We start from the raw sequence: 23,961 nt of genomic DNA, 5'->3' as shown, positions 1-23,961 counted from the left end.
GCTCCAGTGCAGTGGTACTCAACCAGCTGTCATGTATTTCACACTCATACCGCATAATACATGCATTAAAATGAATGCATGAGTGCAACTGACCATTATATTGTATATAACCCATGGAGACCTGGTAGACCTCGAAAAAGTTTTGTCGGTATTAAGCAGGTCACATACAGTATTTTTAAAGAATTGCAGCATTGGTCCTCAGTATTTGAATCTCCTGTTTTGTCATCACTGGGTCTCCAGTGTATTTTGTGCAAAATCCAGGAGCTCCTCCATTGTAAAGCTTTTGCCACAACTATACCGCACTTAACATACGTAACATAAAATCAAACCTAATCTTAGTTTTCGTATGATTCAGTTTTCATTGAACATTTTTGCCAAATGTTGACAATTTGACAAAAACTGACTTGGTTTTTGTACAATATTGCACTTAACAAATAGATCCGTCTGCCCTGTACTGTATCATTTTGCAAAATCAAGTGCCCAAACAAAGCACCCGATGCATTGCTGATTCACTGTCCATGCATTTTTTTTTATTGAGTGTGACTGCTAAATAACTTGCCATGGGGCCAAAGACAGTTGTGAGTTCCAACAATTTGATAAAGAAGGTGAGAAACACTATTGAATTTGATCTCACCAGGATGTATCGGAAGTCCTCGTCAACAATCCATCCATTTGTAATTTTTAATTATTTCACATTGTTTTATGCATGTAAAACTATTATATTCTCTGTAAAATGTATTTTGTGTTAATATTTTAGGGTGTCTGTAACGGATTCATTGGATTTACATTATTTCCTATGGGAAAAATTGTTCCTTTTTTATATGTTTCTGTTTTCGTCGGACCTTTTGAAACGAATTCATGACGAAAGCCGGGGCACCACTGTATTTGTGATTTCTCTATGCTCGTCTCTATCATTTCAATGGTGGGCCATGTCTTTGATACAGTACATGTTGTGTTCACACTTGAACGGAACCACATCTGCGTTCACTTGTCTTCAAGTGGTGCCGGTCTACTTGTTTGGTGCACAGAAGAGTTCAAACTATAGAGGTCACACCTGACCAACTTAGCAGAGCCATTATTTAGCAATTTTACATTAACATTGCATTATCAGGAGAATAAGTATATATATGTGTGTGTGTGTGTGTGTGTGTACACTGTAAAGTCCATTAATTAACCTTACTTAAAAAAAACATGCAAAACGATTGCCTTGAAAAAAACAAGTAAATGTAACTTAATAGTTATAGTTGACCACAATAGATGTTTACATTTTACTCGGTACACTCAAGTGAAATGAACCTTTTTTTAAAAAATAAGTTTGTTGTACTTAATAATCTGAGTTGAGAGTTGAGATATGTATGTATATGTGTGTATATATATATATATATATATGTGTGTGTGTGTATATATATATACATGTACACCGGTACCAACTGGCAACAGTCCACAGCCTAACTGTTTGGAGATTACTGCTCTTGTGCTAGTTTCTCGATAAAGAATTAGAAGACCATAAAAAGTGATGGCATTTCACCAGTGTTTTATTTGACAATTGACTTGTTAAAAGCAAGATACCATAATCCGCAGCCCTCACCAAGAAACGATCAGTATAAAGGTGGCAGGATGTTTGCCAGCCTATCGAGAAAGCGAGAGAGGCAATTAGACGATTGACCTGTCTGGAGCAGCTCTCACTGAAGATCCTGAGGGCAGATTTCATGACCTAATATTGTAGAATGTCCTCCTTGCCCGTTATTAAGAACTCACTAACACAGGCAGTGAAGATAAGCTCTCTCAGTAATGTGATTACATTTTAGTTCAATCAGCATGTGGAGGGTACATAAAAATGAAATGGAAGACATGATGTTCAGCATGGTACCTGGCTCCAGGACAAAGCCTGCTGTTGTCTTTGCTGTGATGCAAATTGCTTAATTTTCATGAGCTTTGCCTCCTCTCAGGGGTGTCTATTTACTGTCTGCACTTAACTAGGAACAGTTTGTTTTTTTTAATTGCTGTAAAAAATTGTACGTGACCACAAATTGTATTGTTTAAATTCACATTTTTTGTTGATGATCTAGTTAAAGGTGTGAATGCAGGAATTGATTAATCCAGTGCAAGTCACAATGGCATCAAGGGATAGGGCCACTCTCCAGAAACATAATGAGACTGTCTGTTTGTCATCCTCCATGAACCAGGGAGTAGCCTACTAATTTACAAACAGATGGGCAAACACAAACACTTTTTATTCAATTAACCATTGAAGGAGGTCTCTACTACGTGACATTGTAACTGTATGTGGTTATTAAGTATTGCTAAAACAACACATCGTAGCGTCGCTAGGAGTTGATGCCGGCTAAATTACGTGTTTAGCATGAACTTATTTGGTGATTGTTATTCCCCATAGCAGCAGTAGTTGTTATATGTGTCTGTTATGTGTCGTGGTGTTATTTTTGTGCATACCGTGAGTTAAGGAAGTTTTCTCTTGAGTGATTCTCTGACTATCTCTTGAATGACTTGATATTGTGGGTGACTATTGCACAGTATTGTATAGCTTATATTTATCTTTTTATTTTTCATCAAGCTGGTTAATCTGCATAAATTAAATATCCTAATGTGGACGTATACCTGCAAATGTGCTGACACAGTTTGAGCAACATTAGCAGTACTTTATGCATGTGTGTGCATGGTCCATCTACTGTATGCATACTGCGCATACTAGTATATACAGTATGTGCATCCTCAGCATGCTTCGTGAACACATAAGCATTTAGGTTCAAGATGATTATGTGATACACTTTGCTCAATGAGGGGTTGTACTTTTCCATTTGTTCCATAAGTATTAAGACACCTGGCTGTTGCTACCACATTAACTGAAAATTGACTAAAATATAGAGTTGGGTTTGCAGGGACTCCTGTCTTACAATATGTCATTTTAAAGGATTCAGAGTCCTTTTCGTGAGGTCAGAGATCACCGATGTTCTACCTGAGAAACCATGTTTACCTTGTCTGTAGTCTGTGTTTGATGGGCTTGAGGTCAGGGCTGTCAGGTTCCTCCACACAACACTCACCTAAGCATTTTATGGATGTCGCTGCGGGCCCCCTGAAACTGTTCCCACAAGTTGGAAACATAGGAAATTGAGGGATGCAGTTTAACTTCTGACGAATTCATTAATTGATAAACTATTAAACACTACAAGGGTAAGTTCCAAATCAACTGAATTGCAGAGAATGCATTTTTGCAATATCACTGCTGCGCAGAAACGCAAACGAAGGGAGGGTGAAGGAGGACAAAGAGTATAAAATAGGAATTTTGAGATCTGAGAGTAGGAAATCTCTTCTCAGATGGAAGAAGAGAGGAGGATGAGAGAGGGGATGATCTGTGATGCTGCCACTTTTCCTGTATGTTATGGGCTAGTATAATATAATTACTCTCATGTCTCTGAGCTGATAGTGTGAAGATGACAGTATCGTTGGTTCTCCGAGGCAGTGGTGATGATTGCTGTGCTGATAAGGATCTGGGTACATGTTACTCTAATCTAGAGGGAGCTGGGCGGTTATTGACCCATGGATAAGCGACTGAAGGCTGCAGTTATATTCTCTTCTCCCGGTGTTGAACGGCAACTCCCTGTTGTTCTGCACATGTGTTTCAGCTCTTTAACCTACTCGCATCCTCTGATATTGAGTGTGCTTCCGCTCCTCTCCTGCCACATGTCCTTCTCACTCACTCCCTACTTCGTTATCTTTCCCTGCCTAACCCACCAACGTCAACTCCCTTGTTGGTCTGCAGAGCCCATCCAAGCAGACTGAGTGGGCAGTGTTTTTGCGCCTGCAGTGGTCTATGTGGTTCCAGCGGTGACCAAGCTATAGTTGGCACGGAAGGAAATGAGACCTGACTGTGCGTGTGCTGGGCAGGGAAGGTTCAGCTGAGTAATGCGTCCGGTTTCAGATTAGAGACTTGGAAGACGGGAGAAAAAGAGAGGGAGAAACAGACCCCCTCCGTTTGGACTCAAGGGGATATATGTACCCCTTACATGCATGGGTCCTGCATAAGTTTGAGTCAGTGAGTTCTTTACCCATAAGGCAGAGTGAATCATCAGGAACAGACTTGTGCCCTTTGACATCCTGTCATTCTGTTTACACCGCTGGCTTTTTCTCTTTAAAGGTACACAGCCATTCACAAGTAAATGAATGCAAAAGAATTGCTTCGTATTTGCCACCGTGCAGTGCAAATTTTACTACATGCAAGTGTAAAAGCTATTGCTTTTCTGTAGCCTTTCTTCCTGGTTCTTTGGATCGCGTTGCTATCGGAGAAGTAGTATGATCACACAATGTAAAAGGTTTTAAGATTCTATTAAAAAATAAGAGCAATATATTTGGTTATATAATTAATATAGTTTGACTGAAATACTATTGAATCTTTGAATGCAAATTTTAATGAATTATGTGTAATTATCTTTATTGCTGTGTTTAACTGAATTATGATTTTTTTTTATTGTGTTTATTTTAAATGTATTTATCATTACCTTTCCAAGGTTTTGTTAGTTTTATATAGTTGTAACTTCTAAGTATGCGCAGCAGAAAGTGAGGCAGGTATAACTGTACTTTTGAGTTGATTTCAATAAAGTACAAGTTTAAAAAAGGCATGACATGTATTCATGTTTTGCATTGAAAAAATATTGAAGCGTCACACTTAAACGGTATTCCCGACCCACTTGCAAGTGCTTGCTGTCTACTTGCGAAAACGTGGGAAAATGTGTAAATCTATACGTTGCGAGCACAGCCTTACTGCGGATTTGGGAGCACGCAGACACAACATAGCACTTTTAGTGTAGAAGGAACTTTTGCTGCGCAAGGGCTGCATCGAGGCTATAGAGATACGTGTGACGCACGTGCCCTCTGCTGCCAATGAACGCACAACGCACTGACAATGGTCCTGCCTCACAATTCCCTCCTTTTTATTTCACATTTTAGTTGGGAACAAACATGTTTGAGACTCTTGGTTTGCGATGTAATTAATATAATTTAATAATAACGAAATATGTTTTATTTTTGAGCAATTACTTTTGTAATTTACTTTTTTTTTAAACCGACCTGTGGGCTGAGGCACAGTGGTGACGTGACCCCTCTCAATACTCTGTTTGTTTTCGTCACATGGTCGACATTTCATGACGTCTGAGGAGCGTGGGGATGCGAGTATCCCGCCTCTAGAGGGCGGCCATCTGCCACACATCCTTAACACAAATTCTGCAAGTTGCCGCATCTCTGCGATGGAATGGGCGCCATCTTGAGGCAGCAGCAGCAGGGACTTCTGGACAACCTGGCAAAGTCGTACTATGTATACACCCCTCGACGCCGGGCGGAACTAACTATCGTTCATCGCACTTGCACGCACTTACCACATGAGAGTGAGTAACATACGTACATGAGCAGCACATGTAAGTACGATGACGTGGCAGTCGCACACTGTAAGCATGTACAACGCACTTACCATGTGCGCAATGTACGATGCACGCAACCGCCAGGCGTGGCGTGCGGGCCACGTACTTACACCTTGCCCAATCATGCGCGTGACGTCCTCTCTCCCTGCTTTTGCCACTGCCTCCCTACGTTTTTAGAAAAACGGGCGGCCAGTCACCCGTGGCCTCCGCAAAAAATATATAGACTAAATACACGCACGGTGGGTTATGATGGAGGCCTAAAGTATCAAATTGAACCAAACCATGCATTTTTTTGTACTGTTGCACCCCTAATATATGGTAAGGCATGAAAAATGATTGAGCGGCCTCTGTACACAACTAGTAGGCCTCAAGACGAGGCATGTTGGAACTATGATTTCTTTGCAATTTACAATTGCTCACCTGCAGCTGACTGACTGGCCCCTAATCCACTTTAATAGGATTGTGTGGGATTTAAGCAACCTCATTGCTCCTTCCATCTCTTAGAGCCTACAGTCTGCTGGGAAAGACTGATAAAAAAGAAAATACACACATGCTTACTGAACACCAAGGTGTAAGCTAATATTAGCATATACTGAGGAACACTGTGTAGGAATACAATGCAAGCCCACACATGTTCCTTCACTTTTTTTGTTGTTGTCTATTTATTGGTTGGCAGATGTGTGGTATCAGGAAGTGCGTATATGTGCACTAAAACAGTTGTATTTCTGAAAATAGCTTGGTCTCTCCAGTTTTCACACAGGTTCTTGTTGACCTCTAAATTGATGATAGGCCAAACGCTGTGTGCCTCCGATACGCGAAAGAGTGGTTTATGGTCATTTCAACTTGTTTAGCTATGTGGGTAGAGGAAGAGGATGCTACACGCCAATAGATGTGATGCGCAAAAGTCAAAACTTGATTAACATCGCAGTCTTTTATTTGCACCAGCCTTTGATTGTTTGTTCACCTTCATGACAGTGTGAACGAATGAGGTGTTCGAAGGACAGTCCTGGCGGACAATGAAAATACACTCCTGATGACCGGAAGGCCAGTTGAGAAATTGCAAAAATTTACATTTTGCACTGTTGGATCTTAAGGAGGTTCTAAGTAAAGCTTCAAAATGTGAAAAGAAGCAATGGGAGTGAGACAAAAGATTTTTTGAAAGAAGAAATGTATGAAATTTATGAACCATGAAACTGTTGTTCATCAGCTGATCAAAAGTTTAAGACCGCAGCTTATAAAAGCCAAAATCTTGGCAAAAATGTGGATTCAATGTAATTTTCTGTCAGGTATTCACACTGTCATGATCTCCTGCTACTTCTCCTGCTTTCAAAGGCAAAAAAGCGTTATCTTTGAACAGTCGGATTGTTGAGCTGCATAAGCAAGGCCTCTCCCAGCACGCCATTGCTGCTGGGGTTGGAGACATTATGACAGTCATTTTAAACTTCTTAAAATATGAGGGGTCTGGAGCAAAAAAGTGAAGCAGTAGACCCCCCCAAAAAAATTACCGACCCTGAGCCGGAGGTTCCGATTGGCTGTCCGTCAAGACACGGGACAATCCTCGGTCGAGTGCAGTCCAATAACCATCAGACAGCAACAAGGGTTTTAAGAACAAAAAACGTCTCCGTCAACACCACAAAATGGCCCGTTTGGAATTTGCACGAGAGCACCAGACATTCATTCATCCATTTTCTATGCAGCTTATCCTCACTCGGTTTGCGGGGGTATGCTGGAGCCTATCCCAGCTGACTTTTTCTGAAGAGAAAAATTGTAACGTTACTGGTTAATGTTTTCTACACGACAAAATGGAGGGTCGCTGTCATGATCTGAGGTGCTTTTTTCTTCAATGGAACAATGGAGCTTCAGGTTGTGCAGGGGTGTCAAACGGTAGATGGCTATGTGGAGATGTTGCAGGGGGCATCCCTCATGCCTGAAGGCCATCGTCTGCGTGATAATGTTTTTTTAACAGCATAATGCTACAGTTCACAATGCCCGCCTTCTTCCAGAGGAATAACCTCACTCTTTTGTTCCATCCTGCATGTTTTCCTGATCTAAATCCAACTGACATTGATCATAAATTAAAAAAAAAAACATAGAATGCCAAGTGATTCATGAATGTTGCGTCCGTATTTAAAGAGCCTTGATTGCATTGTAAACACAGCTGGTGGGAAGACAACGAGAATGTAGAAGCGGATTTTCACAGAAATGGAGGTGGAAATACTGGAAAAAGTGTCATACAGTATTTGGAAGACACAGCAGTGGCATCACAAATAAAACAAAGACTGAGTGGCAGCATGTCCACCGTCATCACTGTGAATGGAGCAGGACGAACCGAGGCAAAACTAAAATCTTTTCATTTAAAGGTGGACACAATGACTCAAAACGGGGATGAAGTTATGTTGAAAATTAATTGCTGTAATTCCAGACGGATAGTTTTAAAAATATTGAACTTAATGATGACATTAACGCCATCAAATTATTAGGTATATCATCATTTTTTTGATGAGGGGCTAATGTGTGTTAGTTCAAAGCACAACAAAAGAAAACCCCATCATTTGTGGAAAAGGAAAAAGTTTCCGCACAATGCCCTGACACGGTCCACACAAGTAAAGGTCGTGGTAAATAAATTGATATACTTGACATATGCAACAGCAAACGGCCTTATTTTTGCTAAACTGTCCAAAGAAAAGCCAGAAACGGAACACTGAGCACATATTAGCCCGTAAACTTAAACCATGGGTGTCCAAAGTGCGCCCTGGCGGCCATTTGTGGCCCGCAGCTTGTGGTTTTTTGGCCGGTGGTAAGTTGTAGAAATAAAATTTTAACCAGCAAAAATAGAGCAACACGGCAAAATGTCAAGAGCAGAAGCTGAAATGTTGATACTAATAACGAATAATAAAACAAAGCTATATCTTTAAATATATAGAAAGGTTTTTTGTAGCCTTTGTAGAAGATTAAAAAATACATTAAAATGTCAAAGTTGACCCCCTCAGCTTTTCATTTTCAGTATGCGGCCCTCGGAGGAAAAAGTTTGGACATCCTTGACTTAAACCCTATAGAATTATTTAATTTAACTGACAACTTGAAGTTTGTTATAATTAATATTAATTGAACACATAATATTATCATGATTATAAAGTAAACTGATGAATTCAAACATTGCGTTGTGTTTTTTAGTCTGGATATTATACACTTGTGCTTTATGGTGTTCATGATAAATGACAAATGATATCCATCAGTGTCACGTCAAATAACAACACTGTTTAAGTCGATAACAGCATGATGTTTTCATGCAACGATGGATATTGGAGGTTTATTTCTAACATATGATTTTACTTCACCACTTAAAATGTGCATCGCCTTTTTGCCATGTCTCCAAAAAGTGCGTATGCCAGCTACAAAGGTGCTGTACCGATGCACACATTCTCAGGTCAGGTTGTGTTTATATCGATCACATATCACATACTTTGCTTGGAAAACGGCACACACAACTTTTCGGCCCCGTTTTGTGCGTATGCAAACTTTCTAGATGAGATAGACCCCTGGCCGGAGACTCAGTTTTCTTCCTCACTTCCACTGTATAATTATCCCTCACACTTTTTATCCTCGGTAACAAGAACTGCCCTAATAAAGAAGACAGCAGAGATGTTTGGAGTTGGGGATGTTTGGTTCATGCTAGCACACAGGCTCACTGAACCCAAATAATGATGACATTAATGTCTCATGGCACAAGATCCTCCGTACAGGCTTTTTTTTTTCTCTGCGGTGAATCAAACGATGCTTCATTTTCTCTCAAAGTCTATTTTTTGATATGCGCAAATTAAAGACTGGATGCAGAAAAATCTAATCAAGGTTTTCTGGCAAACGAGAAGGCTGATTTGTGCTGCGCTGAAAGGGTGCATTGTGTCCTTGGTGCAAACGAGGCAAAGTGATGATGAGAGAGTAAATTAGAAGCTGTCAATACTGTGGGACACCTCTAAGAGAGCCAAGGCGGTTGGCTTGGATGCCAGATATGCAGGTGGTCGGAGCAACAAAGGGCCCGTTGGACGTAGTGCTACACTAGGACACTGGGTCTTGTCATCCCGGCCTGGATGGGCCATTCTGCTCCACAAGGCAAGGGCTCATGTTTCACTTTGGGCTTAGGGGAAGTGAGCATGGCAGCGGAGGAGGCTGAGCGCTGCGAGGGACACCGGTCGACTGAGCACTCATGGCACGATGTTACCAGCCCAGGGGCCACTACTTTATTCTCAGCCTTGAATTGATGGTCCCCTACCATGAAGAGCATGAAGAGGCTGGTCAGTATTGCTACCCCGGGGCCAGTTTATGTGAGGTTACAGCTTATCTCCGCAGAGCAGTGTGAGCATAAAATACTGGGATGTACTGCATGGTGTGTGGTGTAGAAGATTTCTCAGGTCACAATTACAGCATTGATATTGACTCAAAGACAGCGTACCTTTTTTCTGCCTTTAAACGAATTAAACATTTTTTTGATTGTCTGGAAATTTTTTTTAATTAATTAATCATGTCTGCATGTATTGCATTACTTGACTATCACCAGCAGAGGTGCTGTGGATTCAGTCTTAAAGGGATAGTTGGGATTTTTTGACGTGACGTTCTGTGACATCCCCGTCTGCAGTGTCGTCCACCAACAGCGACTCACCCACCACTTGGTCTCCTAAGTCCAGTTCTGGTCGGATTTCGGTGGTGAAGAACATAGTTCCAGGTAGTCGCGGGGGTTTCACAAGTCAGGAGTGTGGCTTCTCAAAACAATATGCGTTCAAAAGAGTAATACATTTGTATCTCAAAAATGCCTACTCGAAAAAATCAGTCCAAATGCAATGTTTTAATCTTTTGAACGCATATTGTTTTGAGAAGCCAAACTCTTTACATAATTGTCCCCAGCAACTAAGCGGAACTATGTTCTTCACCACAAAAATCTGACCAGAACTGGACTTAGGAGACCAAATGTGGGTAAGTGACTGTTCATGGACTACGATGCTGATGAGGATGTCATACAATTTTATGTCAAAAAATCCGAACTATCCCTTTAACTTATTTGTGCTGTAAAGGACAACAACTATGGCAGTGGTTCTCAATTTTCTGTCATGGTCCCCCTAGACTACCCCCTTGAATTGAAATAAAATAGCTATGAGCTGCATAGAATACTGACAACACAGTAACATGACTCTACAGTTGTCGTGATGTTAGAGTGCAACCAAAAATACTGTTTATGTTTATTAAAAGAAAACACATACCCACTTGGTTTGGTGGGCAGACAGTGATGATGCATCCTCTCACACGTTGGCGCAAATGCAATAAAAAAACTATGGATTTTTGTCAGACTGGATCAAGTGTGAACACCAGTAATTATCCGTACATCTAATTACTGGAAGAAAAGCTAGACAGTTTCTGCATTTCGACCTTCACAAAACTTCTATCATTTCTAGTAGGCTTTTATTTTCTTATCAGAACAGTTTATCTCCGTGCCCCCCTCCCTCTCTTCTGTTTGGATGTGCTTTCATTTTGCTTTTGCCTTGAGCTTTCTTTCTCTTTATTACGTTTGTGGCCCTGTATAATTCTGGCGCTGGCATCCTATAGACTTTAATAAGGGTGACCAATCAAAGGCAGCAAGCAGCAATGCCCCACATTTTGGCTCCACTTAATTTAATTACATCAATTTAGCCAAGCCAAGAGTGAGACGGGAAGAGAGAAGATTAATCCTGAGCGGCTTATAAAGGCAGGTTGGACACTGTCTGCTGTCGGATGCAGAAATGTTGCTTGGGGACTGTCTTGATTAAAGGGGGCTTAAGGCTCATAGGTCAGTGGATACTGTAAAAACAATACTGTGGAACAGTGCTAATTAGAATGCTCGCCAAGCCTTGTCTAAGGCAGAGGGGTGACCTCCACTTGTCTCTGTAGACTAGTTTTAATGTCTTTTTTAGTCCGTGAAGCACCACAATGGATAAATTAATCCTAGAGCATACACTCGTAATTAACACTAAAAAGAAAATAATAAATGCCATGGGAAAAAGTTGCAATATAATGTTGTATGATTGACTGGTGACTGGTCAGCTGGGATTGGCTCCAGCTCTCACGAGTGACCTGGGGTCTATCCCAGCTGACTTCGGGCAAGTGGCGGAGTACATCTTGGACTGGTGACATTCAAGAAAAAAAGTCCTCATGTTTAAAAACTTACACATATGAAGTTGTCATTTTGACTTGTAAATTTTAAAATGTTCACACCAACCTAAAAGCAACAGTCTGAGAGCAGTATTTCTGCTGTATAGTGGCTAGGTATAATATAATTCAATGCTTGTTAAACACACTTAGTTTTGTTTATTATCGAACAAATCGACCAAAAAAGGCAATTTCAGCGTATGATCTTTTTCAGGAGCAGACAGCTTTGCAGCGTACATACATACAGTATATATGTAATATTACAGCTTTATTGTTTTAAAGTTCAAATGTTTTCTTAAAAAAACAAGAATAATAATGCATTATTTTGGTAAATAAATTGCAATTTGTTCTTTATTCCCATACGACTACGGTACATTTTGTGTATCTTTTGTGAAAGGGAAACCTGCTTTCATTACACATTTCTATGTGATGTTATCTAAACAAGACTACCCAGATAGCACATACCTCTGCCAAGACTCACAAGGTCAAAGAGAGAGAAGATCCTGAACATGTCAAATTACTGCACATCAAAAGCAAATCCGCCCATTCAGTCAAAATGTTGTCTTAATTCATTCAAAAAAAATGTAGCCTTAAAAAATTCACGTCAATGAAAATCTGTGGTAGTAACAGTAGTTCATCTAAAAAAAAAATACTCAGTAGACTTGCAGTTGAAATGAAGTCCCTGTGCAAGGATGAGGTAAAGTTCATATTGACCGTGCCATAGATATGCCAATATGGACAGACTTATTAAGCCCAACACAAGGTAAGCAAGCCAAGCTGCCTGCACTCTGTGCTTACTTAGCACCTGTGTGTTCCATTCAGCTTTCTGCTGACTGCAGAGTGAACAGCACAGCTTATGCCCGCCCTATGATAATACTGTAAAAGGAGGATTTATCACCTGAAAGAAAAAGAAGCAGCATGTGCAATATTTTAAGTAATAGGTAACTTTCATGGCAGAAGGTAAAGAACATGGCTAAAGTACTCAATGCTGCACAAATAGCAATATTGGAAGTGACTTACAAAATGAACAAGAGTGTGCTAAAAGCCCGCAGAATAGCTTTTTATTGTATATGTCTCCAAAACAGCGACAATCTCAAGAATGCATGTATCTTAACCTTTCAAATTGTTATTGCCAAAGTGCTACATAATACAGTTGTGGTCAGGCAAAGGTGATTTGACCAATCGGTGACTGGCAAAGGTGCTATCATAACAAAATTACAGTCGTGTTGTGCAATACCATTTATTTATAAATTCAAGCTGGTATCAGTGATGCCGATCCGATACTTTGTACAAATACACCTAATGTTTCTGCTAAAGCTTGAAAAGTAGTGTATTTCAAAAGAATAGAAAATGGAGTAATTTGTTCATGTATTAATAATAAATAGTTATTTATTATTAAGTTTCATATATATATATATATATATATATATATATATATATATATATATACACATATATATATACACCTAGTATATTGAGGTAGCGGCATGATTTACAATATAGCTAAGCTAATATACAGAAACAGAAAAAAACATATGACAAAATCATATGAAATATGTGAAAATCATATATGAAACATTAAATAAAAGAAAATAAGTAAAATAATAAAAGTGGTCAAATAAATGTTTAATTATTAAGAACTACTACAATTCACATGTGGCTCTGTTTGCGATCGGCCATCATTTCAGCAGACTGAGAGTGACTGACTGAGCAGTGTGCTGCTGCGCTTACAAATTCTGCACTTAGCCAGGTGGAGCCAAAAGTAGTTCCCACCAACCACGTATCATTTAGACAAGATATCAATCATTGAGTCACTTTCCACTGTGATGATGATATGCACTACAGGAAATGACTGATGGATTAAAATATCGATATTTTGATTTCATAATCAATTTTCAATCATGAACATCTGGCATCGGCGGTATCGATATTTCAGCATCGATCACTACATTGCAGGACATTATGCTTTGCTTTATGATTACAATGAATGAAAAACTCCTGTATGCAACCAACAAACGGCCATCAAAGCTGTCACGTTACTATAGAAAGCCATTTAATTCTAACTAAAAAAACAAGGAAGGGGATCTACGTTAAAAAGGTAAAGTAGCTAAAGAAAAAAGTGCATGATTGTACATGTGACACATATGAGCAAAAAGAGAGCACTGGTCCTAGAATTGGTTTTAAGTTGGAAGAAATAGTTCAGAAACATGAGGTGAGGTGCCAAATGGAACCAGTGGGACATCACTTCAGATCCACTATCCAAATTCTGTGTTCATGGCAGAGCCATGTGTGGATATACTAAGAATTTGTCCTGCTTGAGTGAATTACATCAAAGTCAAACTGTCCTACTTACCATGCAATACATTGTAAGTGTGCCTGTGCAGACGGAGTCGTCACATGCCATAAAGACACGGAGGTGCTATAGACTGCAGTGAACAGAGCAACAGAATGTAAAATAATGCCCATCGTTTGGCTCTATAAATCACGTTTGTAATTCGGTTGAACCATGCAGTTGAAACAGCAATTAAATACTCGAACGGTTGTGTAATTCCTCATATTGTTTAGCACTTTGTCTTCTGAGCTATTAAACAATTTAATTGTCGGAAAAGGCATGAAAGGTAGATGAATGGGTGGGGGCGTGCACTCAGTGATTGTCAGTAAATCCTGAAGAGCATTGATTGGAGGCAGCTGCCTCACAGATACCAAGAATGTGTTTGAATAGGAAATGGTGTCCTCATAAATCGGCGTAATGATTTCCCAAGAAACTGAAATAGTAATCCAATGGACATCGTTAAGACACTTTTAATTGTTTTCCTCCCATGAGGAGACCTAAAGATAAACCTTTTTTTTATTTTAATGGTATGCGTAGCTGTACAGGAGGTTATAAATGTTAACCAATTAATTTCAGTCACACTCAAGTGCTGCACTGATTTGGCGGCTGTTACTCCAATTAAGCTCATTTCCATTATAAAGATATTGCAGTTTTTGTTTGATGCTCACCTTGAAAATCTGTAAAAAGACATTACTGGGACAAAAGGTCAAACTTTGAAATTATATTCAGATTTATGGGAATGATCAATGATTAATCTCAAAAGACAACAGTATATATGCCACATGTCGGCTAATCTATTTTTGCACGCCAGTCATTACGGGAACAGGGTGTGAGGTGCTGATGGAAATCGGATCCATAGTGCCTTGTCTCCTTTTCATATTTCCATCACAACTGTGTAATTATGATTGGATTCCTCCCCAGTTTCTCGGCAGAAGTAGTAATATGAGGCTCCTCACGACGGCGGTGCTAGAGGTCAGTGTAAACACATCCTGTGTGGGCCAGTAGGACACAGCCACTGGACTCCACTCACAATTAAACCCCATGTTTAGTCTTGGTTGACATGTCCAATACAAACAGTGGTCATCAGTGGTAGTTTCAAAGGCCAGTGCTCATCTTCTTGAACAGTGCAGCAGAACCTGTTTACTCTGACTGGAGGGCAGATAAACGCTAGATACAAAAATGTTCACTTCATCCTGGAGGAAGATCTCAACTACAGACTGTAACCCCCTCTTGAAACGGCATAAATGCTGTAAGATGGTGTAACCCACCTGGTTCAGCAGGCCACTTGCTGGGCTCGAAACCAGGACCTTCGAAATGGGAGTCAAAAGTACTAAAGTCCCCGATAGTCGCTGCTCAGAACGGTTCTTAAGGTTCAGGGAATGAGGTTTACAGCCACACCGGCTGGCATCTATTACAGTGGCAACACCAATAAGAAATGAACAGAGCATTGTTGGGACCGGCCCTTGTACAGACTGAAAGTCCTCCAAGATTATTTTATTTTAACAGCTCTGAAATGAGTCTGGCAGTCTCAGGGATAGTTTACAATTTAATTAAAACAGGAGTAGATATAAGCAATTACAATGCCAGCGCTGAAGAGAGCATCGGGGCTTTAGCGAAGTCCAATTGATCTGCAAAGAGGAACCATCCATCCATTTTCTATACCGCTTCATCCTCATTAGGGTCGCGGGGGCATGCTGGAGCCTATCCCAGCTGACTTCGGGCAACAGGCGGGGTACACCCTGGACTGGTCGCCAGCCAATCGCAGGGCACATATAGACAAACAACCATTCACACTACATACCTATGGACAATTTAGAGTCACCAGTTAACCTCACCTGCATGTTTTTGGAAATGTGGGAGGAAGACGGAGTGCCTGGAGAAAACCCACGCGCACACGGGGAGAACATGCAGACTCCACACAGAAATGCCCAGGGGGCAGAATCGAACCCAGGTCTTCCTGATCTCCAGGCTGTTCCTGTATTGGCCAACGTGCTAACCACTAGACCACCGTGCGGCCCAAAGAGGAACCCTGTTCTGTTTTCTTCTATAACTTCTGTCAGATAGGTGATACAATGGGTGTAAACGTCCCGTTTTTCATTGTAAGAATGTTAGGCACCAGCCTGTCTCAGTTCTGATGCGGCCCGAAGGCAGCTATTAAGTTTTGGCCTTGAAAATACATTTTGTTACTCTGTTGAAGCAACATCATCTTTTTCTTCTTTGTTATCATCTGCCCTGCCATAAGGCCTGCATGTGGATCCTAGTCACAACCACATTGTTCAGTTGTGTCCCCCGCCCTCCCCCCTCCCCATTTAACCAGATTATAAACTAATTGACTTTAAAAACCTCTTTGACAAGAGTGACCTCGGCCAAGTGACAACAGCACAATATGAAACATTTGACATAGTAAAACCATAATACAGATTAAAACAGTTTACATGTGCACATATTAAGACAGTGTATCGCACGGTGTAAATAAAACATTTACAACCACCTCGATACCTTCTAACCAGGATTTCAAAGTGTTTGGAGAGACTGTCTTACATTGCTTACTTTGGATCTGATTTCAACGTGAGGGGCCAGAGAAATGAAAGGCCTTATTCCCAGTTCGGTTCTCACTCTGGGGACTAAGAGGGAACCGGTCTTTTGAGCATAATCTAGAACTGGTGGTAGGTTTGTTAGTGACGTGTGACTGTAGATATGATAGAAGCAGACCTAGTAGTGATTTGTAGATGAAGATGTGCCAGTGAATGAAACGACACGTAGAAAAAGATGCCCATCCGACCTGGGAGTACAAAGCACAGTGGTGAGGGGTTGATTTGAGGTGAATCTTAAAGCTTGATGAGAAACTGTGTCGAGTGAGTGCAGTGAGTGTGCTGGTGCGTACTTATAAATGATGTTACCATAGTCCAGAACTGGCAGAAATGTAGTGGCCACGAGTTGTTTTTTGGCCTTGAAAGATAGGCAGGACGTGATATACTTTCTTAACCAGACACTGAACAAAGTGAGAGAGCTGTTTAAAATAACACCAACATATTTATGCTGTGATACTTGCTCTATTGTTGTACGGCTGTGAGTATTATGGATGCTAGGTTATCTGAGTTTGAAGCTCTTATGTTTGTAATAGAGATGCTGCGATCAGAGTTTTATACTGAAATCATACAAATAAATATCTTTATTAAATAGAAATCTGTCCTGCTTAACTTAAAACTGAATAAATTCAGTATCCAGGTTGCAGGGGTGTCCAACTTCCATCACTATTAGAGCTGTCAGCTATTTGTGTTTTATTTATGACTGGCAACATTTCAATACACTTTATTTACCAAGCAGATCTCCACTCAAACAGTGTGGCCATTGTCTTTATGCTATTTTGTGCTCATTTGTCATTATATAAAGGCATAAAGTCTGAATTCAACAGTTATACTTTATTCTGTCTGTCAGTTCTGTCATAGTAACACCATCATAAGGCTGGACACTGTGTTTATGTTCATTAAACAAAGACACACAAATAGTGTTTTGAGGATAAGACATAATAACAACAAGCGAGTAAAACTGTTCAGTGACGCTTGAAATAGCCCGGTACTAAGCACATTGCTTGTTTGCTTTAAAAACAAAATGTCACTGTGGTAAAAAGTCACATTTGGAGTCTGAAGACAAGAAGCTAGGCGGATAGCTCTAGTTAGCTAGCTAGCTGGCTGCCGCTAGTGACAGCTAAGCAAAGCTTCTAAATAAAAATGCAAGAAAAGTTGAGCAGCAATAGGTTTAATAAGGAATTGATCAAACACGCTGGCATCAATTGGCGTAGCCTGTGGCAAGCTGTCAAACTCAAGCAACGGAGGTTTTCACAAACTAGTTTTGATTCTCGCGGCAATACGGGACAAATTGCGTCCCTTGCCGGCTCAATATGGGTGTTGGCAAGCTATGTGACGCAGAAGGCATGTAGGTTTTGCCACCGCATGCCGATCAGTTTTTTTGATCGGCTTTGAAAGACATTCGTCGGCATATGCTGATCACATGTTTCGGAAATTGGACGATACTGATCGGTGGGCTATCATTGGGCCCATATATAATTTTTAAATGTCATTCGCTTTGTTTTAGTGGCATTTAAAACCAGTTTTAATACATTTTAATAAAACAGATTGTGTTGTAAAGTTGAGAAGGCCAATTCAAGTTGTTTGAGCGCGTGACTGAGTGAAGAAGCGGAATAATATAACACAGTATCATCTGCAATAGAAATTATATGATACATTGCGACCAGTCCAGGGTGTACCCTGCCTCTCGCCCTGAAGTCAGCTGGGATAGGCTCCAGCATACCCCTGCGATCCTAATGAGGACAGAAAATAGATGGATGGACATTGCGATTAATTAATTCCAAAGCGCCAATCTTGGACATCAGTTGCAATATCTCTTTTAATAGTTTTACTTCTTCAAAGCACTCATTTCCTCCAGCCCATAAATTTGTTTACAAAGTGTTTCGTTAAGTAGCTATTAGCTATTTACAGAGCTCACCTCCCTCATGCCATTCAACCTAACCATTATCTCCTGTTGTGTATCTGGTTCATGGCTCTTTGCCACGTTCTCCCACTCTGCATCTGAGGTGACAGAAGCCTTTTTTCTGCCCGTTATAAACATCGGTAGTCAACACCTTTGAAGTTCTGATGTTAGCAACCGTGAGCTGACGTTGATGAACACAGTGTAATCTAAAAAATGTCCGCATAAAATACTGTATTTTTAATGTCAATGTTTTCATTTTCAATTGCATGTTTTTCACTCATTTCAGTGTCAATACATCATTTTCTGCAATGCCAAAAATTATTTTCAAAGTATTCTGCCTCTATACTTCCTGTCCTTGCTTTTGTTCTAAAAAAAAGGAACATTTTAGACAGGATATTTCTGTGATTGATAAAACAAATGAATTGTTTGAATTTGTCGGAAAATTGTGCTGCTTTTCCCCACACGGAAGCCCTGTTGGCCAAGCATGGGCATGTTACGCCTGTACTGTAGTGTGGGGGTGGGGTTGCAACTAAAATCTTAATTACTTCCACTGATCTTATAAACAGCTGGTCCTTGAAGCACTTGGGTCTACCAACCACACAACACCCTAACAGCGGCTACAGTACCTTTTGTCCTTTCATTTTTTTTTTTTTTTTTATTAAACAGTGAATTGGGACTAGACTAAAACATCAAATAATAAAGACCAAAACACAAAAACACTACTAATGTAATGACTTCACCAAATACATATTGGCTCCAGTTGCCTTGGGGAAAGAGCACAAATGACAAGTAAAGAGTCAGTGCATAATTCCTCCCACTAATACAGTTACACAGCGCATGTGATTTTAGCAGATTTCACGCTGCTGCATAACTGTGTAGGTGCATATTAACCATGTTCCACTCTGTGTTTTAATCCCTGACACTTCCTTGAGGAGTTTTGTTCATGTTTTAGTTGATGATCATTTATATTACTTCAGACTGCTACATTTCTTTAATTCACCGTTTAGGTTTGTGTTAAGTATTGATCCCTGGACTTGCTGTTTAATTTCATTCCATTCCACCATGATCTACAATCTACACAGCATCTGCAATGAGCTGTTTTGCAGTGTTTTTGGAGGTCAAAGTAAATATAATGCCATGTGGCGAAAGTGGGTGTCGTATCATAAGGCGAGAAAGAGAGAAGGACATGGCTGCTTGGGGGCTTTGCGAGCTCCAACCCTGACATGATTTAGAAGAGCTTAATTATAATAATCTGTAACATGGAGCAAGTGTTTGTTAGCTCCGAGGAAAACTCTGAGACAGTGACAACGGGCCAGCACGAGATTGCTCTGTTAAGAGGCCAACATCTGACATGCGTTAGGGGAAAAGGGCTGCTTTTCAGCATCATAGCCTCTAGACTTAATAAAAAAAAAAAAAGAAATGATGTCAGCTTCTCAAATATATTACACAATGTATTTTCATTTGGAGACGACATCAACACACTAAATCCATGTCTGGAACAAGAACGCTAACAGTCTTATTTCATTATGTTTTAGAAATTGCGTGCAAATGCAATAAATCCCACCATAGATCTGCTGGCCAGACATCATTGGCTGATTGCATTATTCTTCATTAATGATGCAGTTTGTTTCAGTGAATGCATGACAGTGTATTGGCCAAAATGAGAAGGGCCTTGACAACAGAACGACACTTTTCTATCACCGTACTGTGGAGCAAAGCCAGAGGCAAGAAAACAGACGTAATACAGGGATAACTGCAACGTTTATTGATAGCATTATATTCCTGTGAACTAGTTTACAAGAAAATATTGGAATTACAGTCAGAATGATTTATAAGTCCATTGTTCTAACTGAGGCTGTTAACTCCCTAGCCCTATGAATATTATCACACTCCCTCGCTCACTCTTGCTGGCTTTCTCCTCCATGCTCTCACAAACAGATGCAACCTCTCAGCTCCTTGTCTAATTCTTAATGAAAATAGCTGCTTTTTATGCTAATCTTGCAGCTGCATTCATTTTCCATGTTTATAAACAAATCACATATTCTACCCCAATGACTTACAGTATATAATCAGCCTCCAGTGCACTCTTAAGCTGTGTTCACATTTGTAGTTTGGTATTCTGGTGCTCACATTTGGTTCAGATCAGACCAAAGTTGCTCGGTTAAAAAACATATGCTTAAAGTCACAACCCTTTGTGACAACCATCCATCAGTCCGTCTAGCCATTTTTTCAAGTCCATCATCAACACTCCCACTCAGCTACTTTGTTGTGTACAGTGCCACACTGATGCATCTTGAGAGTGTGTGTTTGTGTGGTTTAAAAGAGACAAAAGGACACAAGATAATAGGTACCAGATTGTACTTTAAACAAACCAAATGTACACCAAATCCTTTCGTGGAGGTTGAGGCCAAAGAAACAAAGGTATTTTTTCTTTGTGTGTTTTCTGTCCTGCCTAGACTACCACTTTTAACTGACCGCTTCCTTCATTATTGGAGAAGCGATCATAGCCAACTACCAGTGGCATCATGCCGTAGGGGTCTCTGTCACTAAATAGCGGGTTAATTATAATGGCGCCACGATTTTCCAGGTCGTGTTGAAAGGCTCCTAAAGACAACAATGTAATTCGGGGAGTCAGGAAATAGCTGGAGCGGAGGTCACTTAAAGGCATAATTGGACCAGTCAGTCAATAATGCTGCTGCCTTTGAGGTTGCTAATGAAGCACAAGAGACATGGCCGTGCACGCCGGTTACTTGGGCAACGGGGACATGACTGCACACTCACTTGCATTCAGATACATCTCTTCCCTCTAGAGGTGCATAACTGAAGCTGAGTAAGTGCACGGCATTATGAAAAAGGTGGCAACTGTCCAATTCTCAGAAGGAAATCTCTTCTTAACATCACAGTGGGAAAAAAAAAAAAAAACACCCCACACTATTAACATATTGTGTCTGTTACTCTTCTGTTTTTATTTCTGCAGCTGGAACAACATACATATTCGGGCGAGACGGTGGACTGATCACATACACATGGCCTCCAAATGACCGGCCCAGTACGAGGGCAGACCGTCTAGCCATTGGCTTCAGCAGCCATCTGAAGGATGCTGTCCTTGTGAGGGTGGATAGCTCCTCTGGTCTAGGAGACTTCTTGAAACTGCACATCGTAAGTGGAAAGACATGTTGACAACACTCATGAGACCGTAATAATCAAATGGTCTAAATTAAACTGGCAGAATGGGTTTGATTTTGCATGTCATTGGTGTCGTGGAGCATTGAGAAACCGCTCAAAGACACGTCTGCAGTTGGAGGGAGAAGCGAAGGGGCCCCACTTGGTTGTACAACAGCAGTTTCCTAAACAATAACTAATGATGTGGCATCACCAGACGTTACTCCGTATCAGGACACCCTTCTATCTGCGTTAGTGTGGCTTTCGGGAGAGCCTGAGCTCTAAGGGGTGCACTTCATGCTTAAGGAATTTAGTAAAACATGTTATGAAAGAACAACCTCAGGTCAATTTGACCTGTTCTTTAGTGCAGTTGGATTTCGAAGGAAGAAATTCTTTCTAAAATATAGTTCCCCAAACAAACAAAAATGTCACTTGCTTATATCCCACTGTCCCTGCGTCAGTTCAACTTGGTTGTTTCTTGAATTGAGTTCACAAATTGAGTTCATGGGTGGTAGTGGTACACATGGTTGGCTTTATTGCAGCTACTGTGGGTTCCCACTCAGTAACTGCAGGTGTGAATGCGGGTGTGAATGTGAATGTCAAAATATTGCCTGTGACTGACCAAAGCACTGTGTAATTGGCTATGGTAGGCTCCAGCTTTACCTGAACCTGAAAGATAAGTGGTAAACAAAGGATGGATGCTCGAAAAAGTGCCTGTGCTGGCCTTTCCGTTCTTTGCTGTGTGTTGTGGCTTTTGCAGACACAATGGGAAATGGTGCTTTGTTCATGGTGCCTCGTGTTTGTGTATCCGTGACCTGGGCATAACTGTGCCGGCTGCCATCACGAATGCTGAAAGCTTCAAGGATCTCTGCACACATGCACAGGAAACCCACACAGTCCAACGCACAAACATACAATTGGTCTGCCTTAACTCCAGCTGCACACGCATCAACTGAGAAAACAGATATAAGCCATTTCTGTCTTCCTTTTGTATGGCAGTGCATTTTTGCCTTTAATATTCTTACCAAGTTCTCACGCTTGAGGTATTTTGTAACTCATACCTCTTCATCTATGGCTAACTTGCCAGTTTAAAAGGATACAACCCATTTTATACACCCCGTTAATCACAGAATGTCATGCAGGCACACTAACAAGGTGCTAAAAAGAACATGAATTGGAGTACAGAAGTAGAGACAGATGTGCTCAGTCAGATGGGCTACTGCTTCACTGTGATTCAGAATTTGTAAAGCATCATGCAGACAATTGGCAAGGACTGTTTTTAAAGAATACGATTGTACAAGTAGAACACCTGAAGCTGAATTACTATAAAAGCACATTTATTTTTAACACATACAAATTTCATGCGTGCTTTTTAAAATTTGGATTTGAAAACTCTGCAATTAATTCTGAATACACACACTGAACATCTAATAGAAAGCTACCGTATGTTGGCACCATCAAAGTATTTTTTTTCAGACCCTAAACTGATCTAAACTCTTTAGCTCCTATTTATTTATGATTTTTACTTTTTTTTAACCATTAATTTCTTTTAATGAAGTGTCAATAACCTCAGACTATGAAGGGTCATGTTGAGGTAAATGTTCACCACAGTGTAATGGAGGCGTGCATGAATCCATTACAAAATGCCATTCAAGCACCGAGTTACGCTGATTTCAATGTAAAATGTAAATAGTTTGCTTTGATGACGTAAGTATTTGACGTTGCTGCACATTATTAGAAGCTGAGATAGACTAAAATGACTCATACAGATCAGTTCATCAGCCATTGTTTCCTTTATGCATATGTCCTCGCACATACAGCATACCTTGAGGATATGAGTCAGCGTCAAAATATAAAAATATTGAATTGCGGCTTGATCATATTTGGTGCTAGATATAGAATCGCACAATAGTGAGTACTCCCCCATTTCAGAAACCGCTTTATTATACCTTCTCAAGGGATAATAGTATAAAAATGGAACTTGGGTATAACTTAAGAGTAGTCGGTGTACAGCTTGGGAAGCACAAAAGGGTGAATATTTAGTGTGAGCACCATTGTCCATTTTCTAGCATTGCCTTACTCCTCTTGGGCATGGAATTCACCAGAGCTGCACAAGTTGGTACTGGAATCCTTTTCTCCACCTCCATGTTGACATCACTTTTGGAGCCGGTGGATGTTGACACCTTGCACTTCTGCACCTCCCTTTCGCTTGAGCATGCCCCACAGGTGCTGAGTTGTGTTCAGGTCTGGAGACAAACTTGGCCACTCCATCACCTTCATTTTCAGCTTCCTCATGAAGGCACTTGTCAACTTGGAGGTGTGTTTGGGCTCCTTATCATGTTGGACAACTGCTATGCGGCCCAGTTTCCCAAG

General features: G+C 40.5%; 1 protein-coding gene across 25 annotated transcripts in view; it reads left to right on the top strand.

Annotated features, from left to right (window-relative positions):
- Nucleotides 1–23,961, top strand: part of LOC129193610 (neurexin-1a-like) — a 310,368-nt gene that overhangs the window by 189,821 nt on the left and 96,586 nt on the right. For all 25 annotated transcript variants that reach the window (XM_054797924.1, XM_054797923.1, XM_054797932.1 and 22 more), the window contains one exon: nucleotides 21,404–21,585. In XM_054797924.1, coding sequence (XP_054653899.1) covers nucleotides 21,404–21,585 — 182 coding nt within the window. The remainder of the gene's footprint in view (nucleotides 1–21,403; nucleotides 21,586–23,961) is intronic.

The sequence above is a fragment of the Dunckerocampus dactyliophorus genome, chromosome 14, assembly GCF_027744805.1.
Source record: "Dunckerocampus dactyliophorus isolate RoL2022-P2 chromosome 14, RoL_Ddac_1.1, whole genome shotgun sequence".
NCBI classification, from domain to species: Eukaryota; Metazoa; Chordata; class Actinopteri; order Syngnathiformes; family Syngnathidae; genus Dunckerocampus; species Dunckerocampus dactyliophorus.
This window is presented reverse-complemented; position numbering and strand designations above follow the sequence as displayed.